This window comes from Procambarus clarkii, chromosome 6 (assembly GCF_040958095.1).
Source record: "Procambarus clarkii isolate CNS0578487 chromosome 6, FALCON_Pclarkii_2.0, whole genome shotgun sequence".
NCBI classification, from domain to species: Eukaryota; Metazoa; Arthropoda; class Malacostraca; order Decapoda; family Cambaridae; genus Procambarus; species Procambarus clarkii.
Window position 1 is genome coordinate 9,048,218 of NC_091155.1, and position 25,865 is coordinate 9,074,082.

Here is a 25,865-nt window from a genome sequence, read left to right on the forward strand (position 1 = left end):
GCCCCAGGTTCTCCTACTATTAATAGATACTAAAGTTGCCCTTGGATTTAAATTAGTAACGTAAATTACACAAACTAATTTTCCAAAATTTATTACTGAAATTCATATTACCCGGAGTCCCATGGTTGCTGATTCCTTGCCTTCCTGGGGGATCGGTGATAGACACATTCAGGTATGGTTGGTCAGGAAGGTGGTGGCAGTGCTTTAATGGTTTTTATTTTATAATTAGTAATAAGCGAATAACCCTTGTCCTTGGTGTATCTTCCTCATTTAATATTCCTCTTATATACGTGGCAGTCCAGTGAGGGGTCATGCTGGACTGTAACAGCGTTAAGCTGGGGTATTGAGTGAAGAGAGACGGAGAATTACAACAGAGAGCGTATATTACGATTATGAGAGATCACAAGATAACAGGATTAATATTGGGTTATTGGGTTATTACAATAGAGGCCGCGGTTATTACAGAGGGAAGCGGTCGTTACACTTTAACAATACTGTTTACATTGTCACTGATGTTGACAGCAACCTTTTCTCCCTGACTAAACATTTATATACATACAAACATGAACCATTTGTGCTCTCTGATGGAAAATTCAGCCTTGAGTTCCTCGGAGACAACTTTGTTTCCCTAAATCTACCTGAGGGCCACCATCTTTAGTGACTACGAGCAGGACAGGAAAATTTTTAAACTGGTCTTGGCGTTTACAGCTTCGGCGGGTAGGCGGTTCCACGGACTTATCACCCGTGCCTCTGATATCACCAAGGCACACACGTACACACAGGTTTTATATAATTGTTTATATTTATATTAATTTTGGTGAGCTGCTACCACACTTATCCCACAGTTTCCCACCACCACCACTGTAACAAGAGAGCAGTACATAGTAGAACAACATGAACATTATAACAGCATGAACAAGCCACGTGGAGCAAGAACAAGCCACAGGCGCGGCGGCAGGCAGGCGGCGGCAGACAATGGAAAAAGTTACACCTCTGTACCAGTTAACCAGGAGGACAGGTCAACGGCCATCGGGTCACGAGGAGATCAGAGTTGATGCCGTCATGATAATCTTCAGGGATTAACCCCTAAACGTCAAATGCAAACCCTCATGTTCAGCTGGGGAGCAGGAGATCATGGAAGAGAACAGTAGAGTGGGTGCAGTCCAGTAGGACGGTGTGTGTGCACTCCAGGAGGGAACATTATCTCCAGAACTGTGGAACATTATACGAGTAAGTACGGCTCTCTTGTACTAAAGCACCTCATTCAGTACTCATCGCCTCTAGTAGGGAATATAGTTAGGGAGTGTCTTATTCAACTATTTCATATAAAGTCATAGATTGTCAAGTGTCAGTAAATGTGTATTAATGGTTCCTTGTCTTAGTGATATTGGGCCTACCGTCCCCTTTGCCCTAGTGACCTAGTGTCCTTACTTATCCAGTACTCCTCCCCCCGTCCGTCCCGTGTTGAGGTGTTAGTATTAGGTGTGTCCCGCCATATTCTTGTGTACACTATAGTTCCCAAGTGGTCAGGATTATTCGAGTGTCAGGCCAGGATCCTTGTACCAGTCAATTGTCCCCTACACCTGTCCTGGTAGGTTTATACCATCCGCAAGGCCTACGACTCTCATTCTGGTCCCCTGTCCGGTAACTCAGGGTGGTGGCAGCGTTACTCGGTAACTCATACGAATGCTGTGACTACGAATATTTCTATCTTTGTATCTCACTCGCCCTCACTAGTTTCTCACTCGCCCTCACTAGGTTCTCACTCTCCCTTGCTCTCGTTCTCGCACTGCCTCACTCTTCCTCACTATCTCTCTCTCTCTCTCTCCTTTGTTTACTGGTTTACATCTTCGTATGACGGCCCGAGTGTTAACATCTTACATGATCGGTAGAGCATCCGTTATTACCATAGAAGGAGCGGAGATTATACGGTTATTTCAGTGGTAGTAGCGGGTTGCGCGGCCGAGATATTACACCACCACCATCATCACCATCACCACCACCACCACCATCACCACCACCATCACCATCACCACCACCATCATCACCACCACCACCACCACCATCACCACCACCATCATCACCATCACCACCATCACAGTCCCGGTGTATTTCCTCTCAGCTATCTACCACATTAGTGAGAGTTATGAGTATACAGACGCCCGGGGTGTCCTCCTGCTCCTCCCGGAGGCGGAGGCAGGGAGAGGAGGCGTGTCTTACAGTGTACCTCAGACCCCACAATTATCACAATATTCTTACCTTAGTTTTCTTTGGGTTTCGCCGCCTTACCTTCTGGGCGCCAACTTCCATCCCGGCGGGAGCGCTCATCCTGTAACACGGAGAACAGGTTGGTGTCTTCACCACAGTTCAACTTCTCCGCCTACTACGAACGTCACTTTTCGCTCGGAGGCGTTACCTAAGGCCAGCAATGGTCGTACTAGAAAATGGAAGCGGCTGGGGAGAGTTAACTACTGGTCCGTATTGTGTTTTGGGTCCTCTGGTAGGTTAGGATAAGGGTTTAATTGACCATTTTCTTGACGTTGGGGCTCCTTAAGATGACGGACTGGACCGGCTTCCGCCTCGTTATTGTGGCCTTACCTCACGCCTCTTAACTCTTGCTAAACTCTTAGCATTAGTCCTTGAGACTCTTGACTTCACCGCACTTAGATCTTATTTCCTCGCCTTGTCTAAGTCTGCCCTCAACTGTCCATCATGCGACGTGTCAAGCATCATAGTGAGTTGACTCTACCTATCCAACCTATACAACCCACCTAACCTATCCTGTGGCCGACGAAATATACATATAACAGCGGTTTTTATATTTTTCTAAGACACCAGAACGTGGACGTTTGGCGCTAGAGGACCTCTTGTGGTGTGTGTGGAGACCGTCAGCTCTTGACCAGAAGAGAGCTCGCTAAGCCTCACAAACTTCCTGTCCTCCGACTCTGGCAACCCTAGGGAGCCAACCAACCAGGGAGCCGGTCGGCCGAGCGGACAGCACGCGGGACTTGTAATCCTGTGGTCCTGGGTTCGATCCCAGGCGCCGGCGAGAAACAATGAGCACAGTTTCTTTCACCCTATGCCCCTGTTACCTAGCAGTAAAATAGGTACCTGAATGTTAGTTAGCTGTCACGGGCTGCTTCCTGAGGGTGGAGGCCTGGTCGAGGACCGGGCCGCGGGGACACTAAAAAAAAACGAAACCATCTCAAGATAACCTCAAGATAACCCTGTGGAGAATAGACAGCTATAGAGGTAAAGATGATCTACGAGATCATCTACGGGAATCTACGATGACTTCTACGTTCTCGCGGGAACGGGACAAACAACTACAGTTTATTGGAACAAAATCCATTAAACAGCAACAGACAATAAGAATTAAACAGGTCTGTTTTGACCCATTGTTTACAGTGGTGCAAAAAAGATTACAATATCACCCGTGGTGTTAAAAAAGAGGGAATCAACCCCCCTTTTAAACACCATGTAAGGGGGACGACGCTCCCCTTTCTTTGATGTAGGCAACTCTCTAGTTTATTTGAGCTTGCGGGGGTTGAGCTTCGGCTCTTTGGTCCCCGCCTCTCAACTATCAGTCAACTGGTGTTGAGGTTTCTGAATGAAAATGAGTGTTGAGTTTGCCTCCACATACATCTCCCCCAGTACCATACATCTCCCCCAGTACCATACATCTCTCCCAGTACCATACATCTCTCCCAGTACCATACATCTCCCCCAGTACCATACATCTCCCAGTACCATACATCTCCCCCAGTACCATACATCTCTCCCAGTACCATACATCTCCCCCAGTACCATACATCTCCCAGTACCATACATCTCCCCCAGTACCATACATCTCCCCCAGTACCATACATCTCCCAGTACCATACATCTCTCCCAGTACCATACATCCCCCAGTACCATACATCTCCCAGTACCATACATCTCTCCCAGTACCATACATCCCCCAGTACCATACATCTCCCAGTACCATACATCTCCCCCAATACCATACATCTCCCCAGTACCATACATCCCCCAGTACCATACATCCCCCAGTACCATACATCTCCCCAGTACCATACATCTCTCCCAGTACCATACATCCCCCAGTACCATACATCCCCCAGTACCATACATCTCCCCAGTACCATACATCTCTCCCAGTACCATACATCTCCCAGTACCATACATCTCCCCCAATACCATACATCTCCCCAGTACCATACATCCCCCAGTACCATACATCCCCCAGTGCCATACATCTCCCCAGTACCATACATCTCTCCCAGTACCATACATCTCCCAGTACCATACATCTCCCCCAATAACATACATCTCCCCAGTACCATACATCCCCCAGTACCATACATCCCCCAGTACCATACATCCCCCAGTACCATACATCCCCCAGTACCATACATCTCCCAGTACCATACATCTCCCCAGTACCATACATCTCTCCCAGTACCATACATCCCCCAGTACCATACATCTCTCCCAGTACCATACATCTCCCAGTACCATACATCTCTCCCAGTACCATACATCCCCCAGTACCATACATCTCCCCCAGTACCATACATCCCCCAGTACCATACATCTCTCCCAGTACCATACATCCCCCAGTACCAAACATCTCTCCCAGTACCATACATCTCCCAGTACCATACATCTCCCAGTACCATACATCTCCCCCAGTACCATACATCTCCCAGTACCATACATCTCCCAGTACCATACATCTCCCAGTACCATACATCTCCCCCAGTACCATACATCTCCCCAGTACCATACACCTCCCCAGTACCATACACCTCCCAGTACCATACACATCCCCAGTACCATACATCTCCCCCAGTACCATACATCTCCCAGTACCATACATCTCCCAGTACCATACATCTCCCCAGTACCATACATCTCCCCCAGTACCATACATCTCCCAGTACCATACACCTCCCCAGTACCATACATCTCCCAGTACCATACATCTCCCCCAGTACCATACATCTCCCAGTACCATACACCTCCCAGTACCATACATCTCCCAGTACCATACACCTCCCCAGTACCATACATCTCCCAGTACCATACATCTCCCCAGTACCATACATCTCCCAGTACCATACATCTCCCAGTACCATACATCTCCCAGTACCAAATATCTCCCCAGTACCATACATCTCCTCAGTACCATACATCTCCCAGTACCATACATCTCCCCAGTACCATACATCTCCCAGTACCATACATCTCCCAGTACCATACGTCTCCCCAGTACCATACATCTCCCCCAGTACCATATCTCCCAGTACCATACACCTCTCCAGTACCATACATCTCCCAGTACCATACATCTCCCCCAGTACCATACATCTCCCAGTACCATATATCTCCCCAGTACCATACATCTCCCAGTACCATACATCTTCCCAGTACCATACATCTTCCCAGTACCATACATCTCCTAGTACCATACATCTCCCAGTACCATACATCTCCTAGTACCATACATCTCCCAGTACCATACATCTCCCAGTACCATACACCTCCCCAGTACCATACATCTCCCAGTACCATACATCTCCCAGTACCATACATCTCCCAGTACCATACATCTCCCCAGTACCATACATCTCCCAGTACCATACATCTCCCAGTACCATACATCTCCCAGTACCATATATCTCCCCAGTACCATACATCTCCTCAGTACCATACATCTCCCAGTACCATACATCTCCCAGAACCATACATCTCCCCAGTACCATACATCTCCCAGTACCATACATCTCCCAGTACCATACATCTCCCAGTACCATACCTCTCCCAGTACCATACATCTCCCAGTACCATACATCTCCCCCAGTACCATACATCTCCCAGTACCATACATCTCCCAGTACCATACATCTCCCAGTACCATACATCTCCCAGTACCATACATCTCCTAGTACCATACATCTCCCCCAGTACCATACATCTCCCAGTACCATACATCTCCCAGAACCATACATCTCCCAGTACCATACATCTCCCAGTACCATACATCTCCCAGTACCATACATCTCCTAGTACCATACATCTCCCCAGTACCATACATCTCCCAGTGCCATACATCTCCTAGTACCATACATCTCCCCCAGTACCATACATCTCCCAGTACCATACATCTCCTAGTACCATACATCTCCCCCAGTACCATACATCTCCCAGTACCATACATCTCCCAGAACCATACATCTCCCAGTACCATACATCTCCCAGTACCATACATCTCCCAGTACCATACAACTCCTAGTACCATACAACTCCCAGAACCATACATCTCCCAGTACCATACATCTCCCAGTACCATACATCTCCCAGTACCATACATCTCCCAGTACCATACATCTCCCAGTACCATACATCTCCCAGTACCATATATCACCCAAGTACATCCTGGGAGTGGACACACCGCCATAGTGACAGTATTGGGCAGCGTCACTCATCCTGTGAGTGGACACACCGCCATAGTGACAGTATTGGGCAGCGTCACTCATCCTGTGAGTGGACACACCACCATAGTGACAGTATTGGGCAGCGTCACACATCCTGTGAGTGGACACAACGCCATAATGACAGTATTGGGCAGCGCCACTCATCCTGTGAGTGGACACACCGCCATAGTGACAGTATTGGGCAGCGCCACTCATCCTGGGAGTGGACACACCGCCATAGTGACAGTATTGGGCAGCGCCACTCATCCTGTGAGTGGACACACCGCCATAGTGACAGTATTGGGCAACGCCACTCATCCTGGGAGTGGACACACCGCCATAGTGACAGTATTGGGCAGCGCCACTCATCCTGAGAGTGGACACACCGCCATAGTGACAGTATTGGGCAGCGCCACTCATCCTGGGAGTGGACACACCGCCATAGTGACAGTATTGGGCAGCGCCACTCATCCTGTGAGTGGACACACCGCCATAGTGACAGTATTGGGCAACGCCACTCATCCTGGGAGTGGACACACCGCCATAGTGACAGTATTGGGCAGCGCCACTCATCCTGAGAGTGGACACACCGCCATAGTGACAGTATTGGGCAGCGCCACTCATCCTGGGAGTGGACACACCGCCATAGTGACAGTATTGGGCAGCGCCACTCATCCTGTGAGTGGACACACCGCCATAGTGACAGTATTGGGCAACGCCACTCATCCTGGGAGTGGACACACCGCCATAGTGACAATATTGGGCAGCGCCACTCATCCTGGGAGTGGACACACCGCCATAGTGACAATATTGGGCAGCGCCACTCATCCTGTGAGTGGACACACCGCCATAGTGACAGTATTGGGCAGCGCCACTCATCCTGTGAGTGGACACACCGCCATAGTGACAGTATTGGGTATCGCCACTCATCCTGTGAGTGACCACACCGCCATAGTGACAGTATTGGGCAGCGCCACTCATCCTGGGAGTGGACACACCGCCATAGTGACAATATTGGGCAGCGCCACTCATCCTGTGAGTGGACACACCGCCATAGTGACAGTATTGGGCAGCGGCACTCATCCTGTGAGTGGACACACCGCCATAGTGACAGTATTGGGTATCGCCACTCATCCTGTGAGTGACCACACCGCCATAGTGACAGTATTGGGCAGCGCCACTCATCCTGTGAGTGGACACACCGCCATAGTGACAGTATTGGGCATCGCCACTCATCCTGTGAGTGGACACACCGCCATAGTGACAGTATTGGGCATCGCCACTCATCCTGTGAGTGGACACACCGCCATAGTGACAGTATTGGGCATCGCCACTCATCCTGGGAGTGGACACACCGCCATAGTGACAGTATTGGGCATCGCCACTCATCCTGTGAGTGGACACACCGCCATAGTGACAGTACTGGGCAGCGCCACTCATCCTGTGAGTGGACACACCGCCATAGTGACAGTATTGGGCAGCGCCACTCATCCTGTGAGTGGACACAACGCCATACTGACAGTATTGGGCAGCGCCACTCATCCTGGGAGTGGACACACCGCCATAGTGACAGTATTGGGCATCGCCACTCATCCTGGGAGTGGACACACCGCCATAGTGACAGTATTGGGCAGCGCCACTCATCCTGGGAGTGGACACACCGCCATAGTGACAGTATTGGGCAGCGCCACTCATCCTGTGAGTGGACACACCGCCATAGTGACAGTATTGGGCAACGCCACTCATCCTGGGAGTGGACACACCGCCATAGTGACAGTATTGGGCAGCGCCACTCATCCTGAGAGTGGACACACCGCCATAGTGACAGTATTGGGCAGCGCCACTCATCCTGGGAGTGGACACACCGCCATAGTGACAGTATTGGGCAGCGCCACTCATCCTGTGAGTGGACACACCGCCATAGTGACAGTATTGGGCAACGCCACTCATCCTGGGAGTGGACACACCGCCATAGTGACAGTATTGGGCAGCGCCACTCATCCTGGGAGTGGACACACCGCCATAGTGACAATATTGGGCAGCGCCACTCATCCTGGGAGTGGACACACCGCCATAGTGACAATATTGGGCAGCGCCACTCATCCTGTGAGTGGACACACCGCCATAGTGACAGTATTGGGCAGCGCCACTCATCCTGTGAGTGGACACACCGCCATAGTGACAGTATTGGGTATCGCCACTCATCCTGTGAGTGACCACACCGCCATAGTGACAGTATTGGGCAGCGCCACTCATCCTGGGAGTGGACACACCGCCATAGTGACAATATTGGGCAGCGCCACTCATCCTGTGAGTGGACACACCGCTATAGTGACAGTATTGGGCAGCGGCACTCATCCTGTGAGTGGACACACCGCCATAGTGACAGTATTGGGTATCGCCACTCATCCTGTGAGTGACCACACCGCCATAGTGACAGTATTGGGCAGCGCCACTCATCCTGTGAGTGGACACACCGCCATAGTGACAGTATTGGGCATCGCCACTCATCCTGTGAGTGGACACACCGCCATAGTGACAGTATTGGGCATCGCCACTCATCCTGTGAGTGGACACACCGCCATAGTGACAGTATTGGGCATCGCCACTCATCCTGGGAGTGGACACACCGCCATAGTGACAGTATTGGGCATCGCCACTCATCCTGTGAGTGGACACACCGCCATAGTGACAGTACTGGGCAGCGCCACTCATCCTGTGAGTGGACACACCGCCATAGTGACAGTATTGGGCAGCGCCACTCATCCTGTGAGTGGACACAACGCCATACTGACAGTATTGGGCAGCGCCACTCATCCTGGGAGTGGACACACCGCCATAGTGTCAGTATTGGGCATCGCCACTCATCCTGGGAGTGGACACACCGCCATAGTGACAGTATTGGGCATCGCCACTCATCCTGGGAGTGGACACACCGCCATAGTGACAGTATTGGGCAGCGCCACTCATCCTGGGAGTGGACACACCGCCATAGTGACAGTATTGGGCAGCGCCACTCATCCTGTGAGTGGACACACCGCCATAGTGACAGTATTGGGCAACGCCACTCATCCTGGGAGTGGACACACCGCCAAAGTGACAGTATTGGGCAGCGCCACTCATCCTGAGAGTGGACACACCGCCATAGTGACAGTATTGGGCAGCGCCACTCATCCTGGGAGTGGACACACCGCCATAGTGACAGTATTGGGCAGCGCCACTCATCCTGTGAGTGGACACACCGCCATAGTGACAGTATTGGGCAACGCCACTCATCCTGGGAGTGGACACACCGCCATAGTGACAGTATTGGGCAGCGCCACTCATCCTGAGAGTGGACACACCGCCATAGTGACCGTATTGGGTGTGGCCACTCATCCTGTGAGTGGACACACCGCCATAGTGACAGTATTGGGCAACGCCACTCATCCTGGGAGTGGACACACCGCCATAGTGACAGTAGGGGTGCCACAGGGCAGCATCTTGGGACCTCTCCTATATACATCAGTGACTTGCCAAATGTCTCAAATGTTCTTAAACCTATACTTTTTGCTGACGATACTACCTTCGTCTATTCAGACCCCAACCCACACACACACACTAAATAACATTGTATGTAATGAATTAAAAAAGTCTACTCATGGATGTTAACCAACAAACTCACACTAAATATAGAAAAGACCTTCAACTATTTATTTGGAAGTAAATCATCACATCAAATTCAGCTTCAGATAGACAATGTTAACATCAGCAATAAAAATGAGGTCAAGTTCCTTAGGTCTATACATAGACAAGAGACTCAACTTCAGCACCCACATACAACACATTGTCAAAAAGTCTCCAAAACGGTTGGTATACTTTCTAAAATCAGATATTATGTTCTCTGCTCTCGTCTCATTATACTACGCACTAATCTATCCCAATCTAACATACGGTATCTGTGCATGGAGTTCAACCACGGCAAATTACCTCAAACCCATCATCACCCAGAAAAAATCTGCTATCAGAACTATAACAAACTCTGTCTTCAGACAGCACACAGCTCCACTATTTAAGTCCCTAAACATGCTAAACACACACTCACTCCACACATTCTCATGTGCTCTCTACATGCACAAAATCTTCTTCCTAAATGTTAATCTTGATCTCAAACGTTTCCCTCATAGGTCTAACAGAACCCATGAGCACCACACCAGAAATAAATATCTCTTTGATATCCCCAGAGTCAGACTAAATCTGTGCAAACACTCCATGTAAATAAAGGCCCCACCAGTCTTTGGCACTCACTCCCTGATGAATTAAACAATTGTCCAACCCCATGTCAAGGTCAAGAGTAAAACCAAAAATGACCTCATTTCCTCCTCCTGGTGACCTACCTTGTGCTTCCCCCTCACACTATGTACTCCCCCTGGTGACCTACCTTGTGCTTCACCCTCACACTATGTACTCCTCCTGGTGACCTACCTTGTGCTTCACCCTCACACTATGTACTCCTCCTGGTGACCTACCTTGTGTTTCCCCCTCACACTATGTACTCCTCCTGGTGACCTACTTTGTGCTTCACCCTCACACTATGTACTCCTCCTGGTGACCTACCTTGTGTTTCCCCCTCACACTATGTACTCCTCCTGGTGACCTACCTTGTGCTTCCCCCTCACACTATGTACTCCCCCTGGTGACCTACCTTGTGCTTCACCCTCACACTATGTACTCCTCCTGGTGACCTACCTTGTGTTTCCCCCTCACACTATGTACTCCTCCTGGTGACCTACTTTGTGCTTCACCCTCACACTATGTACTCCTCCTGGTGACCTACCTTGTGTTTCCCCCTCACACTATGTACTCCTCCTGGTGACCTACTTTGTGCTTCCCCCTCACACTATGTACTCCTCCTGGTGACCTACCTTGTGCTTCCCCCTCACACTATGTACTCCTCCTGGTGACCTACTTTGTGCTTCCCCCTCACACTATGTACTCCTCCTGGTGACCTACCTTGTGCTTCCCCCTCACACTATGTACTCCCCCTGGTGACCTACCTTGTGCTTCCCCCTCACACTATGTACTCCTCCTGGTGACCTACCTTGTGCTTCCCCCTCACACTATGTACTCCTCCTGGTGACCTACCTTGTGCTTCCCCCTCACACTATGTACTCCCCCTGGTGACCTACCTTGTGCTTCCCCCTCACACTATGTACTCCTCCTGGTGACCTACCTTGTGCTTCCCCCTCACACTATGTACTCCCCCTGGTGACCTACCTTGTGCTTCCCCCTCACACTATGTACTCCTCCTGGTGACCTACCTTGTGCTTCCCCCTCACACTATGTACTCCTCCTGGTGACCTACCTTGTGCTTCCCCCTCACACTATGTACTCCTCCTGGTGACCTACCTTGTGCTTCCCCCTCACACTATGTACTTCTCCTGGTGACCTACCTTGTGCTTCCCCCTCACACTATGTACTCCCCACTCCCCCAATATTAGTACTTAATACATGCAGCGTCACCTGTGTAAGCAATACAACACATTTTTATTATAGTTATTATGTTGAAATCAAATTTTCGTACAAAGTACCTTTTAATTATTTTCATTTTTATCTCTTAGATTAAGGACCTGCCCGAGGACTTAAAGGCGTTTGGTTAGTGTTCGTATCTTCAACTTTTGAACGTATCGTAAACTGGCATCCACTAATTTTACGAAGGGCCTGATGGCTGAGTGCGCAGCGCTCGGGATTCGTAGTCCTAAGGTTCCGGGTTCGATCCCCGGCGGAGGCGGAAACAAATAAGCAGAGTCTCCTTCACCCTGATGCCTCCTGTTACCTAGCAGTAAATAGGTACCTGGGAGTTAGACAGCTACTACGGGCTGCTTCCTGGGGGTGGAGGCCTGGTCGAGGACCGGGCCGCGGGGACACTTAGCCAAGAAATCATCTCAAGATAATCTTAACATAAGATGATAAAGTGGCTCTGTCATACAGACGGACTGACGGTCCTGTCATACAGACGGACTGACGGTCCTGTCATACAGACGGGCTGACGGTCCTGTCATACTGACGGTACTGTCATACTGACGGTCCTGTCATACTGACGGTCCTGTCATACAGACGGTCCTGTCATACTGACGGTCCTGTCATACAGACGGTCCTGTCATACTGACGGTCCTGTCATACTGACGGTCCTGTCATACAGACGGTCCTGTCATACTGACGGTCCTGTCATACTGACGGTCCTGTCATACAGACGGTCCTGTCATACTGACGGTCCTGTCATACTGATGGTCTTGTCATACTGACGGTCCTGTCATACAGACGGTCCTGTCATACAGACGGTCCTGTCATACTGACGGTCCTGTCATACTAACGGTCCTGTCATACTGACGGTACTGTCATACTGACGGTACTGTCATACTGACGGTCCTGTCATACTGACGGTCCTGTCATACAGACGGTCCTGTCATACAGACGGTCCTGTCATACTGACGGTCCTGTCATACTGACGGTCCTGTCATACTGACGGTCCTGTCATACAGACGGTCCTGTCATACTGACGGTCCTGTCATACTGACGGTCCTGTCATACAGACGGTCCTGTCATACAGACGGTCCTGTCATACAGACGGGGGGGGGGGGATGGTCCTGTCATACTGACGGTCCTGTCATACAGACGGTCCTGTCATACAGACGGGGGGGGGGATGGTCCTGTCATACTGACGGTCCTGTCATACTGACGGTCCTGTCATACTGACGGTCCTGTCATACTGACGGTCCTGTCATACAGACGGTCCTGTCATACAGACGGTCCTGTCATACAGACGGTCCTGTCATACAGACCGGGGGGGGGATGGTCCTGTCATACAGACGGACTGACGGTCCTGTCATACTGACGGTCCTGTCATACTGACGGACTGACGGTCCTGTCATACAGACGGACTGACGGTCCTGTCATACAGACGGACTGACGGTCCTGTCATACAGACGGACTGACGGTCCTGTCATACAGACGGACTGACGGTCCTGTCATTCAGACGGACTGACGGTCCTGTCATACAGACGGACTGACGGTACAGTCATACTGACGGTCCTGTCATATAGACGGACTGACGGTCCAGTCATACTGACGGTCCTGTCATACTGACGGTCCTGTCATATAGACGGACTGACGGTCCTGTCATACTGACGGTCTTGTCATACTGACGGACTGACGGTCCTGTCATACAGACGGACTGACGGTCCTGTCATACAGACGGACTGACGGTCCTGTCATACAGACGGACTGACGGTCCTGTCATACAGACGGACTGACGGTCCAGGCATACTGACGGTCCTGTCATATAGACGGACTGACGGTCCAGTCATACAGACGGTCCTGTCATACAGACGGGCTGACGGTCCAGTCATACTGACGGTCCTGTCATATAGACGGACTGACGGTCCAGTCATACAGACGGTCCTGTCATACAGACGGTCCTGTCATACAGACGGGGGGGATGGTCCTGTCATACAGACGGTCCTGTCATACAGACGGGGGGGATGGTCCTGTCATACAGACGGTCCTGTCATACAGACGGGCTGACGGTCCTGTCATACTGACGGTCCTGTCATATAGACGGACTGACGGTCCTGTCATACAGACGGTCCTGTCATACAGACGGTCCTGTCATACAGACGGTCCTGTCATACAGACGGTACTGTCATACAGACGGGGGGGGATGGTCCTGTCATACAGACGGACTGACGGTCCTGTCATACAGACGGACTGACGGTCCTGTCATACAGACGGTCCTGTCATACTGACGTTCCTGTCATACAGACGGACTGACGGTCCTGTCATACAGACGGACTGACGGTCCAGTCATACTGACGGTCCTGTCATATAGACGGACTGACGGTCCAGTCATACAGACGGTCCTGTCATACAGACGGGCTGACGGTCCAGTCATACTGACGGTCCTGTCATATAGACGGACTGACGGTCCTGTCATACAGACGGTCCTGTCATACAGACGGGCTGACGGTCCAGTCATACTGACGGACTGACGGTCCAGTCATACTGACGGTCCTGTCATATAGACGGACTGACGGTCCTGTCATACTGACGGACTGACGGTCCTGTCATACAGACGGACTGACGGTCCTGTCATACAGACGGACTGACGGTCCTGTCATACAGACGGACTGACGGTCCTGTCATACAGACGGACTGACGGTCCTGTCATACTGACGGAATGACGGTCCTGTCATACAGACGGACTGACGGTCCTGTCATACTGACGGTCCTGTCATACAGACGGACTGACGGTCCAGTCATACTGACGGACTGACGGTCCAGTCATACTGACGGTCCTGTCATATAGACGGACTGACGGTCCTGTCATACTGACGGACTGACGGTCCTGTCATACAGACGGACTGACGGTCCTGTCATACAGACGGACTGACGGTCCTGTCATACAGACGGACTGACGGTCCTGTCATACAGACGGACTGACGGTCCTGTCATACTGACGGAATGACGGTCCTGTCATACAGACGGACTGACGGTCCTGTCATACTGACGGTCCTGTCATACAGACGGACTGACGGTCCTGTCATACAGACGGACTGACGGTCCTGTCATACTGACGGTCCTGTCATACAGACGGACTGACGGTCCTGTCATACAGACGGACTGACGGTCCTGTCATACAGACGGGCTGACGGTCCTGTCATACTGATGGTCCTGTCATACAGACGGGCTGACGGTCCAGTCATACAGACGGACTGACGGTCCTGTCATACTGACGGTCCTGTCATACAGACGGGCTGACGGTCCAGTCATACAGACGGTCCTGTCATACAGACGGTCCTGTCATATAGACGGACTGACGGTCCTGTCATACAGACGGACTGACGGTCCTGTCATACAGACGGGCTGACGGTCCAGTCATACTGACGGTCCTGTCATACAGACGGGCTGACGGTCCTGTCATACAGACGGACTGACGGTCCTGTCATACAGACGGGCTGACGGTCCTGTCATACAGACGGACTGACGGTCCTGTCATACAGACGGGCTGACGGTCCAGTCATACTGACGGTCCTGTCATACAGATGGTCCTGTCATATAGACGGTCCTGTCATACAGACGGACTGACGGTCCTGTCATACAGACGGTCCTGTCATACAGACGGGCTGACGGTCCTGTCATACAGACGGGCTGACGGTCCTGTCATACAGACGGGCTGACGGTCCTCTCATACTGACAGTCCTGTCATACAGACGGGCTGACGGTCCTGTCATACAGACGGTCCTGTCATACAGACGGGCTGACGGTCCTGTCATACAGACGGGCTGACGGTCCTGTCATACAGACGGGCTGACGGTCCTGTCATACAGACGGGCTGACGGTCCTGTCATACAGACGGGCTGACGGTCCTGTCATACAGACGGTCCTGTCATTCAGACGGGCTGATGGTCCTGTCATACAGACGGTCCTGTCATACAGACGGTCCTGTCATACAGACGGTCCTGTCATACAGACGGGCTGATGGTTCTGTCATACAGACGGTCCTGTCATTCAGACGGGCTGATGGTCCTGTCATACAGACGGTCCTGTCATACAGACGGGCTGATGGTCCTGTCATACAGACGGTCCTGTCATACAGACGGACTGACGGTCCTGTCATACAGACGGTCCTGTCATACAGACGGTCCTGTCATACAGACGGGCTGATGGTCCTGTCATACAGACGGACTGATGGTCCTGTCATACAGACGGACTGATGGTCCTGTCATACAGACAGGCTGATGGTCCTGTCATACAGACGGACTGACGGTCCTGTCATACAGACGGTCCTGTCATACAGACGGACTGATGGTCCTGTCATACAGACGGACTGATGGTCCTGTCATACAGACGGACTGATGGTCCTGTCATACAGACGGACTGACGGTCCTGTCATACAGACGGTCCTGTCATACAGACGGACTGATGGTCCTGTCATACAGACGGACTGATGGTCCTGTCATACAGACGGACTGATGGTCCTGTCATACAGACGGACTGATGGTCCTGTCATACAGACGGTCCTGTCATACAGACGGACTGATGGTCCTCTCATACAGACGGTCCTGTCATACAGACGGACTGATGGTCCTGTCATACAGACGGACTGATGGTCCTGTCATACAGACGGTCCTGTCATACAGACGGACTGATGGTCCTGTCATACAGACGGACTGATGGTCCTGTCATACAGACGGTCCTGTCATACAGACGGTCCTGTCATACAGACGGACTGATGGTCCTGTCATACAGACGGACTGATGGTCCTGTCATACAGACGGACTGATGGTCCTGTCATACAGACGGTCCTGTCGTACAGACGAAACAGAAAACGTAAACATTACAGAATCACCTAAATGACTATTTCTCTCTACGTCAGAGACTTAATTTCTATGAGTGCAGAGTGTTGCAACGTGTTGCAGAGGTACCAGAGGCACTGATGAGTGTTGATGATGACGAAGGTGATGAGTATGAGACACTCATGCCACAGTGTAGCGTGGTTGTCTCATATCATTGTTCTCCCGCACCCCACCAGGACCTTCCTGAACCCTCTACATAGAACACAACCACAACGCAACTTGACCGAGTTCAACACTCCCAAGTTGACGGAGTTCAACACTCCCGAGTTGACGGAGTTCAACACACACATGTTGACGGAGTTCAACACACACAAGTTGATGGAGTTCAACACACACAAGTTGATGGAGTTCAACACACACAAGTTGATGGAGTTCAACACACACAAGTTGATGGAGTTCAACACGCACAAGTTGATGAAGTTCAAGACACACAAGTTGATGGAGTTCAACACACACAAGTTGATGGAGTTCAACACACACAAGTTGACGGAGTTCAACACACACAAGTTGATGGAGTTCAACACACACAAGTTGACGGAGTTCAACACACACAAGTTGACGGAGTTCAACACACACAAGTTGACGGAGCTCAACATTGACAAGTTGACGGAGCTCAACATTGACAAGTTGACGGAGTTCAACACTCCCAAGTTGACGGAGTTCAACACTCCCAAGTTGACGGAGTTCAACACTCCCAAGTTGACAGAGTTCAACAATCCCAAGTTGATGGAGTTCAACACTCCCAAGTTGACAGAGTTCAACAATCCCAAGTTGATGGAGTTCAACACTCCCAAGTTGACGGAGTTCAACACTCCCAAGTTGACAGAGTTCAACAATCCCAAGTTGATGGAGTTCAACACTCCCAAGTTGACGGAGTTCAACACTCCCAAGTTGATGGAGTTCAACACTCCCAAGTTGACGGAGTTCAACACTCCCAAGTTGACAGAGTTCAACAATCCCAAGTTGATGGAGTTCAACACTCCCAAGTTGACGGAGTTCAACACTCCCAAGTTGACAGAGTTCAACAATCCCAAGTTGACGGAGTTCAACACTCCCAAGTTGACGGAGTTCAACACTCCCAAGTTGATGGAGTTCAACACTCCCAAGTTGACGGAGTTCAACACTCCCAAGTTAACAGAGTTCAACAATCCCAAGTTGATGGAGTTCAACACTCCCAAGTTGACGGAGTTCAACACTCCCAAGTTGACAGAGTTCAACACTCCCAAGTTGACGGAGTTCAACACTCCCAAGTTGACGGAGCTCAACACTCCCAAGTTGACGGAGTTCAACACACACAAGTTGACGGAGCTCAACATTGACAAGTTGACGGAGCTCAACATTGACAAGTTGACGGAGTTCAACACTCCCAAGTTGACGGAGTTCAACACTCCCAAGTTGACGGAGCTCAACACTCCCAAGTTGACGGAGTTCAACACACACAAGTTGACGAAGCTCAATACACAGAAGTTGACGGAGCTCAACACACACAAGTTGACGGAGCTCAATACTGACAAGTTGACGGAGCTCAACACAGGGGCCTCGTAGCCTGGTGGATAGCGCACAGGACTCGTAATTCTGTGGCGCGGGTTCGATTCCCGCACGAGGCAGAAACAAATGGGCAAAGTTTCTTTCACCCTATGCCCCTGTTACCTAGCAGTAAATAGGTACCTGGGTGTTAGTCAGCTGTCACGGGCTGCTTCCTGGGGGTGGAGGCCTGTTCGAGGACCGGGCCGCGGGGACACTAAAGCCCCGAAATCATCTCAAGATAACACAATACACAAAAAAGTGCTCCAGTTACTTTACTCAAAAATTTAAAACAAAACAAAAACAAAACAAATAAAACAGACAAAATAAACAAATAAACAATGATGAGCATGACAAATTTTTGACTGATAAACCAAGCAACTTTTTTTTTTCTACCACAGACGTGGCCACACATTTACAATGCTAACCAGCATATATACATTTTCTTCTGTCCTCTATGGACAGGGTTAGAGATGTGTTAAACATATAGTTCAAGGGTTTATTGAACACTCAACCACAGAAGGTGATTCGATGCTTTTAAAATGCTAGGCTAACCTACATACGTAAATACATAGATACACAGATTTACGTATGCCCTACATAAAGTGTTCGATGTGTCTTTTACATAGTGTCATTAATGTGCATTTACAAAGGTAAAATATAATTCTGATCAGCTTCCATATATACTTTATACACATACATATACACACACACACACACACACACACACACACACACACACACACACACACACACACACACACACACACACACACACACACACACATATATATATACGTATATATATATATATATATATATATATATATATATATATATATATATATATATATATATACATACATACATATATACACACACACATGCATTCACGTACATTTGTCTCTTCTACTCTGACAGAGTGAGATAGCTGATAGAGAAACTAGCGTGCAATTAAGCACTTAATCACTGAAGGTTATTAAGGTGCTTTTACAAGCTCAGGTTATATAGTTACATCATATATATACATTGTATAATTGATATATTACAAGGTCAATCTTGGATACAAGTCCAATATATCATCAAGTGTTCCAGTACTCATATAGTAACTACAGAGTTCAGCATACCTTAGCCCAGGAGGGCGAAAGTCAGTCAGTATGGGACATTCTACAATATAATGTTCAAGAGAGTGCATGTTTTCTCTTTCACAAAGTTGACACATTGTGTACTCGACATTTGGGTTTTGAGAAAGCTGCCAGATACGTCTCTATATCCCAGGCGTATTCTGAATCAAGCATTAAAAGTAATAATAACAACAAGACGAAATCAGTTGCAAAAGCAAACAATCAAGCAAGCATGTAAACAAAGCGCTGCTCTCTAGGATACACTACAAGCCAAGCAAAGACAACAAACACAGCCTAAGCAAGTGTCAGCATGACACAACCTCCGGTGGAGCGGCACCGGTGAGCCGCCAAGGACACAAACAAACACACATGTGAGCTCATCATGTCACTATACACCCACTAAACTCATCTGAGACATGAATTCAATGTCATTAGAATCCAATCAAAGTCTTGGCGGTGGCAGGTTGAGGGCTCAGTACAGCAGCCTGTTGTTGGGTGTGTGCAGCATGGGACCCATGCAAGCTCTGGACAACCTTGTTCTCTTCATAGCTTGACGCATTTTGACGTATGCTGTACTTAAGGCTAAAAACCTGACGTACAAGAAAAATGGTGGTCCAGCTGCCAGTGATTCAATAACGCCTAAATGAATGACTCCGATTAAACGCAATTGTCTATAATTTTTAAAATTAAAGTGTTATAATGTGAAGAGTTCAAGGTGGAGTGAGAGAGAGTGGAGGTGGTTATAGAGACAGCGATGGCTGCCACCAGACAAGTATAGATCATGAGCAACCATCCAGGAGCAAGTTGCAAGGATTTTATAGAATATACAAAAGACTCAGGGACACACCAAGCAAGACCTGGGCCAGGAGTCACCACCAAGCACTTGGCTACTCACCAAACCTATACAACTGTCTTCAGTTAAGCCGGTTCAGTTTACACTTGTTAAACAGTGTACCAGGTGTAGAGCGTTAGAAGGGTCACCATGACATAACCTGATGGGCGAGAACACCCTCGTACAGTGTATCCACGTACACTGGGTACACTGAGGTCCAGCCCTGCAGGTACTCTTCCAGAGGAGCAAGATGAGCAGGCAGTCACCACGAGTGCCACCTGCAGGCTCATGCATATAAGTGATATATATCAAATACAGCGAGCAGTGATACGTTGAACAGTGAAGTGGAAGCGACCACACGAGTCATAAATACTCATACTCCGCCCAAGTATAACAAACAAACAACACTTAGTGGGCAGCCAGAGGCTTAGGACCCGCGTAGGAACATCCCTGCAAAAATAAAAGTGAAGTGGAACGCATAACACAATACATAAATAAGTGGAAAGCGTCACAAAACTGCACATCGAAAAAAACTAGAAATGTAAAATTGGATGAGGAGGAGGCATCACACTAGGCGGTAAATTTTTAAATTTTAAATTTTGCCCCGAGGGGCGAGTTTATTGGGCAGCGCCACTCATCTTGTGAGTGTTCACACCACAGCCACGAGGCCTACACGGTGTATGGGACGTCCCTCAGTGATAATATACTGGCATTATATATTGTAATACGGGAATGTGGATTTAAGAATTAGTAATAGAGTAAGTGAATACCATTGCAAGCCGGAAAGTAAAATCCTAAGAACAATACAGGGAAATGAGCAGTGTTATAAATCAAGGCAACCGGTGGCATCCATCCCGCAACCTGGTTATTTTGAGGTTATCTTGAGATGATTTCAGGGCTTTAGTGTCCCCGCGGCCCGGTCCTCGACCAGGCCTCCACCCCCAGGAAGCAGCCCGTGACAGCTGACTAACACCCAGGTACCTATTTTACTGCTAGGTAACAGTGGCATAGGGCGAAAGAAACTCTGCACATTGTTTCTCGCCGGCGCCTGGGAACGAACCCGGGACCACAGGATCACAAGTCCAGCGTGCTGTCCGCTCGGCCGACCGGCTCCCTGGGACACAAACAACAGTCAGCTGTTTATCCCACTGGGACCATATATCTCCACCATGCGATAAGTACCCCACATAAAGTTAAACAAAGAAACATATACAATATTATAAATATACTGTATACATATTATATGTACATACAGATAATATTATAAATATTTTCATATAATATTATAAATAGTAAAATTTCTAAAGTCAACAAGGGATAAATCGACTATAAATCGCAAATAGTGGAACAGTCAACCGCTACATCACGGGTTTTCTTCCTATTGGGGAGTGTTGTACATGCTGCTATGGCGGTGTGTCCACTCACAAGATGAGTGGCGCTGCCCAATAAACTCGCCCCTCGGGGCAAAATTTTAATTTTAATCACAAACCCAACATGGAGATGTGTGGCAGCTGTTTTAACTCACTTCGGAGGAGTGCTGTAGGGATTGTATGTAATATTTGTAACATAAGATTTCACCTGAGTTGTACAGGATTACCTACACAATATGAAAACAGACAAGGTACCAACTAGATCCGGCACTAGGATAGACTCATGTAGAAAAACATCACCAAACTAATGAATGACATTCCTGAAGTACATAGGCTACAATTCACACAAAAGCTACCAGAAATATACGCAGGGTATGTAAAGACAGCAACGAACACTGAACACAACCCAGGGACTGAGCGCTTACAGTCCCAAATTAGCAATGTAGAAGAACATTATGTCGAGGTACACAAAATAAGGCAATATTGTAGAGCAAACTGGTAATATGAATGAGAGAAAAAATGAGAAGGACGAGAACAAAAATGAGAAAGACAAAAGCAACAAGGAGAAAGATAAGGGCAATACTGAGAAAAAATGCGGAAAAAGAGGAAGTTAGAAGAAAAAACAGAGGTAGCCAAGTCATGCACGGGTACAAACAATAAGAATACAAGCACATGTAACACCTCTGTAACACCACCATACAAGTACCATACAGTACCCCGAAAAATAAACACTACTAAAGTTGTACACTAATTATTATTGTATCCTAGACTATACTTGATGGTGAGAAGTAAGATAGAGGAAGGAAGGTAGGACTAAGGGATGGAGGCGGAGGCATGGAGGAAAGGAAAGGTTTAGAAAACGTGGACGGGGAGCGGGAACTCCTCTGTGGGGCAACAGAAAACGAGGGGCGCACAGGAAGGGTGAAGGTGGGACAAGGAGGAGACAGGGGGATCCTGAGGAGGGGTAGGAAGGAGCAGGAGGAGAGAGTAAGTGGGAGTAGAGAGTAGCCTGAGGAATACTAATATATATACTGAGTGATACTCCCTATCAGTTGCACTTGGTAACACTTTGTTATTGAACACTGTATTTATATTTAACGTAATATGAACTGACAATGATAGTTACACTGGAACCAAAGGTACCCTTCCAAGGGAATGCTACACAGGGTTAACTACGCTGCCACCATCTGCCTTGTCCATTAACTATATCAAGCAACGAGGCAAGAAACATTTCTTCACTTGGAGAGTCTGGACTACGGTTCGTCATCAAGCCCACACATACTACACCCCCAACTACACAGAGACTACCACACCCCCCAACTACACAGAGACTACCACACCCCCCAACTACACAGAGACTACCACACCCCCCAACTACACAGAGACTACCACACCCCCCAACTACACAGAGACTACCACACCCCCCAACTACACAGAGACTACCACACTCCCCAGTATCACTTCCAAAACTGGACAAACCATTGCCACAACAACACACCCTGGGTCAGGGTAGAGAGGAGGGAGAACTACCAAAACCTTCCAGAAGTGACACACAATATGGACAATCATTCATATTTGCAAACATTCAAGGTTTAAAGCCAAAGTCAAGAAATAAAGTTAAGTTCATAAATGGCCTCCTATTAGAGTCAAACTCAATATTTGGGGCATTCACGGAAACTCATACAAAAGATTACATGGATGGTGAAATCTGAATTCCAAATTATAATTTATATAGATGTGATAGAGAAACTAGGTCAAATGGAGGAGTAGGTCTGTATATTAATTTATTAAAGAGGACCTGGTATGCACAGAGCTACAAAACTCAACTAATGAAGTGGTAGAGGTACTTGGAATTAAGGTAGAAAAAATTAACCTAATTATTATTCTAATATATAAACCGCCAGATACAACGGTTGAGGAATTTACAGAGTAGATGCACAAAATAGAGAACATCCTTGATAACCTAGCAAACCCAGCTCCTGATATTATCTTCCTTAGAGATTTCAATTTACCGAGTCTAAGATGGAGAACGGCAAACACAAATATCATAGCAGGGAATGACCCGGGAAATAACCAACCACAGGTCAGAGAACTTTTGAGATTCTGTGACAAATTCTCGCTCAATCAACAGATTACAGAACCAACTAGGAACGAAAACACACTAGACTTGTTATTCACAAACAATGATGAACTAATCAGAGACATAACAATCTCAGATACTTCATATTCAGACCATAAGCTCATTGAAGTGCGAACTAGCATAAATAACGGTAGTAGGTCTTAGAGACCCAACAAGCGAGAAGGAGTATTCAATCAATTCAATTTAAACAATAAGAGGATCGACTGGGAAAAAATATATTTAGACCTTGCAACCATTTAATGGGAGACGGTGTTAAGCGACCAAACTCCCACACAGGGAATAATGGGAGACGGTGTTAAGCGACCAAACTCCCACACAGGGAATAGCTCAACTGACAGCTGAAGTGTGGGAACCAACCTGTGAGATTTATATTTATTTAATTTATATGAATTTATATAGAATTTATATTTACGTTAATTTGTATACTTCGATAGCAATTTGTATGATGTTAAGTGGACTGTATTTCTGCAATAATCTCACAAATCGATCCTCTGCACATTAGGGGGGGGTTATATTGAATTTATATATATGCAGCCAATCAAACTACAGTATTAGACTACATGCATTGAAGAGGTTCCTTATCTTATTGTACAGCAGGCCTTAGTCCACCAGATATAACCAGGATGTAGACACCAAATTATCCTCTTTGAGGTAGCTTCCATCACCCAGTAACTGGTACACAAAGCATGCTTCCTCGTCTTGACCTGTCAAAAGGGCGCTAGCTATGAAGCCAGAATCCTAATATATGACAGCTATATCAGAGAAAACACTGTACAAGGAACCATAAAGACCTAGGCTTAATTACCTTGTTTGAGTCGATCATTTGTGATCTAACCGGCACACCCAATATCTACTGACATTAATGGCCATAAATGAAAGATAAACGGGTTTCGGAAAGACACTTCCCTTGAGATTGATGACAGCGTGTTGATGATGGCAGATCACTACTCTGATCTTCCATAACACTTCGTCCAAGAGAATTTATAGGAGCCGTAATTCGCTCCACGACTCTGTGGTCTTAAACAATAACAATGGCTGACCACTCCCTCCTCACTGACGCTTCTGGCCTACATTGTCCAGATGACAGTAAGTGATAGAAGGGTCACATTTACTCTATTTTAATTCTGATAATTAAGTTAATTTATATGAGATGTTTTTATGATGGTAAAGTCCAAAGACTAATGTATTTAAGAATAATTCCCACCATAATAGGTGGTGAATTTATAATAGTATGTGGTAATGATATCCCGTTTCCTATAGACGGAAATTCCACTACAAGTTACATTTTCTATGGGTTAACTTGTTTATGCAACACAGCAATATTATCTGCCTGTATGATATTATTAAATGGTGTCGGATTTTCCGACATGAAGCTTACAAGGTCTGCTTGAAGCACGTGCCTGTGAGGAGGGGCAGAAAGAGGACCACTCTAGAAAGAGAACGCAGACGACTGTACAGGAGAAGAAAAATATAACGGAAATGCTTAGGCAGACACGACTATCACAAGCAAGGAAAATAAATATAAGTAGGGAGATCGAAGATATAGAACAAACGTTGAAGCGATCATATGAGTCTGAGGAAATGTAATTGGAACAGAAAGCTATACAAGAGATAAAGAAAAATCCAAAATATTTTTTTACATGCGCAAAATCAAAATGAAAAACCTCCACCAGTATTGAACCCTTAAGGGGTTATAAGACCGGAAATATGAGAGTTGTTGTAGGGTATTCATAATTTATTATCCTGATACATGTGAAAGGTGCTGCACCTAGGCCAAGTTTCAGCATCTCACCCTAAATAGAGAAGGAGAAAAAAAAAAATTATACAATTTTTCAACAATGTTCAATTGCTTTCACAGCCCACAATTGTGAACCAAAATCATTTCTACGACACTCAGCCTTACCTTACTATATAATAAAGATTTGGTTGATCGATCTTTATCCCAGATGTATTTAGTGCAATAATACAGATTTTTAAAAGTTTCCCAAAAACGTATGCAACA

At 47.8% G+C, this 25,865-nt stretch overlaps 2 protein-coding genes across 3 annotated transcripts in view; one reads left to right on the plus strand and one right to left on the minus strand.

The window, feature by feature from the left end:
- LOC123749267 (uncharacterized) overlaps positions 1-25,865 on the minus strand; it is a 69,463-nt gene that overhangs the window by 24,216 nt on the left and 19,382 nt on the right. The window contains exon 2 of one of the 2 annotated variants that reach the window (XM_045731377.2): positions 2,290-2,329. The exons of the other annotated variant lie outside the window; for it this stretch is intronic. Within the exon in view, the coding sequence (XP_045587333.1) occupies positions 2,290-2,328 (39 nt within the window). The 5' untranslated portion in view covers position 2,329. The remainder of the gene's footprint in view (positions 1-2,289; positions 2,330-25,865) is intronic. 2 annotated transcript variants of the gene reach the window in all.
- LOC123749269 (periaxin-like) lies at positions 16,967-18,418 on the plus strand. The gene has a single exon (XM_045731380.1). It carries the CDS (start codon positions 16,967-16,969, stop codon positions 18,416-18,418), a length of 1,452 nt encoding a protein of 483 aa, XP_045587336.1.

Excerpts from the sequence above, each read along its gene's own strand:
- LOC123749269 (XM_045731380.1), top strand. The coding sequence starts at position 16,967 with ATGACGAAGGTGATGAGTATGAGACACTCATGCCACAGTGTAGCGTGG.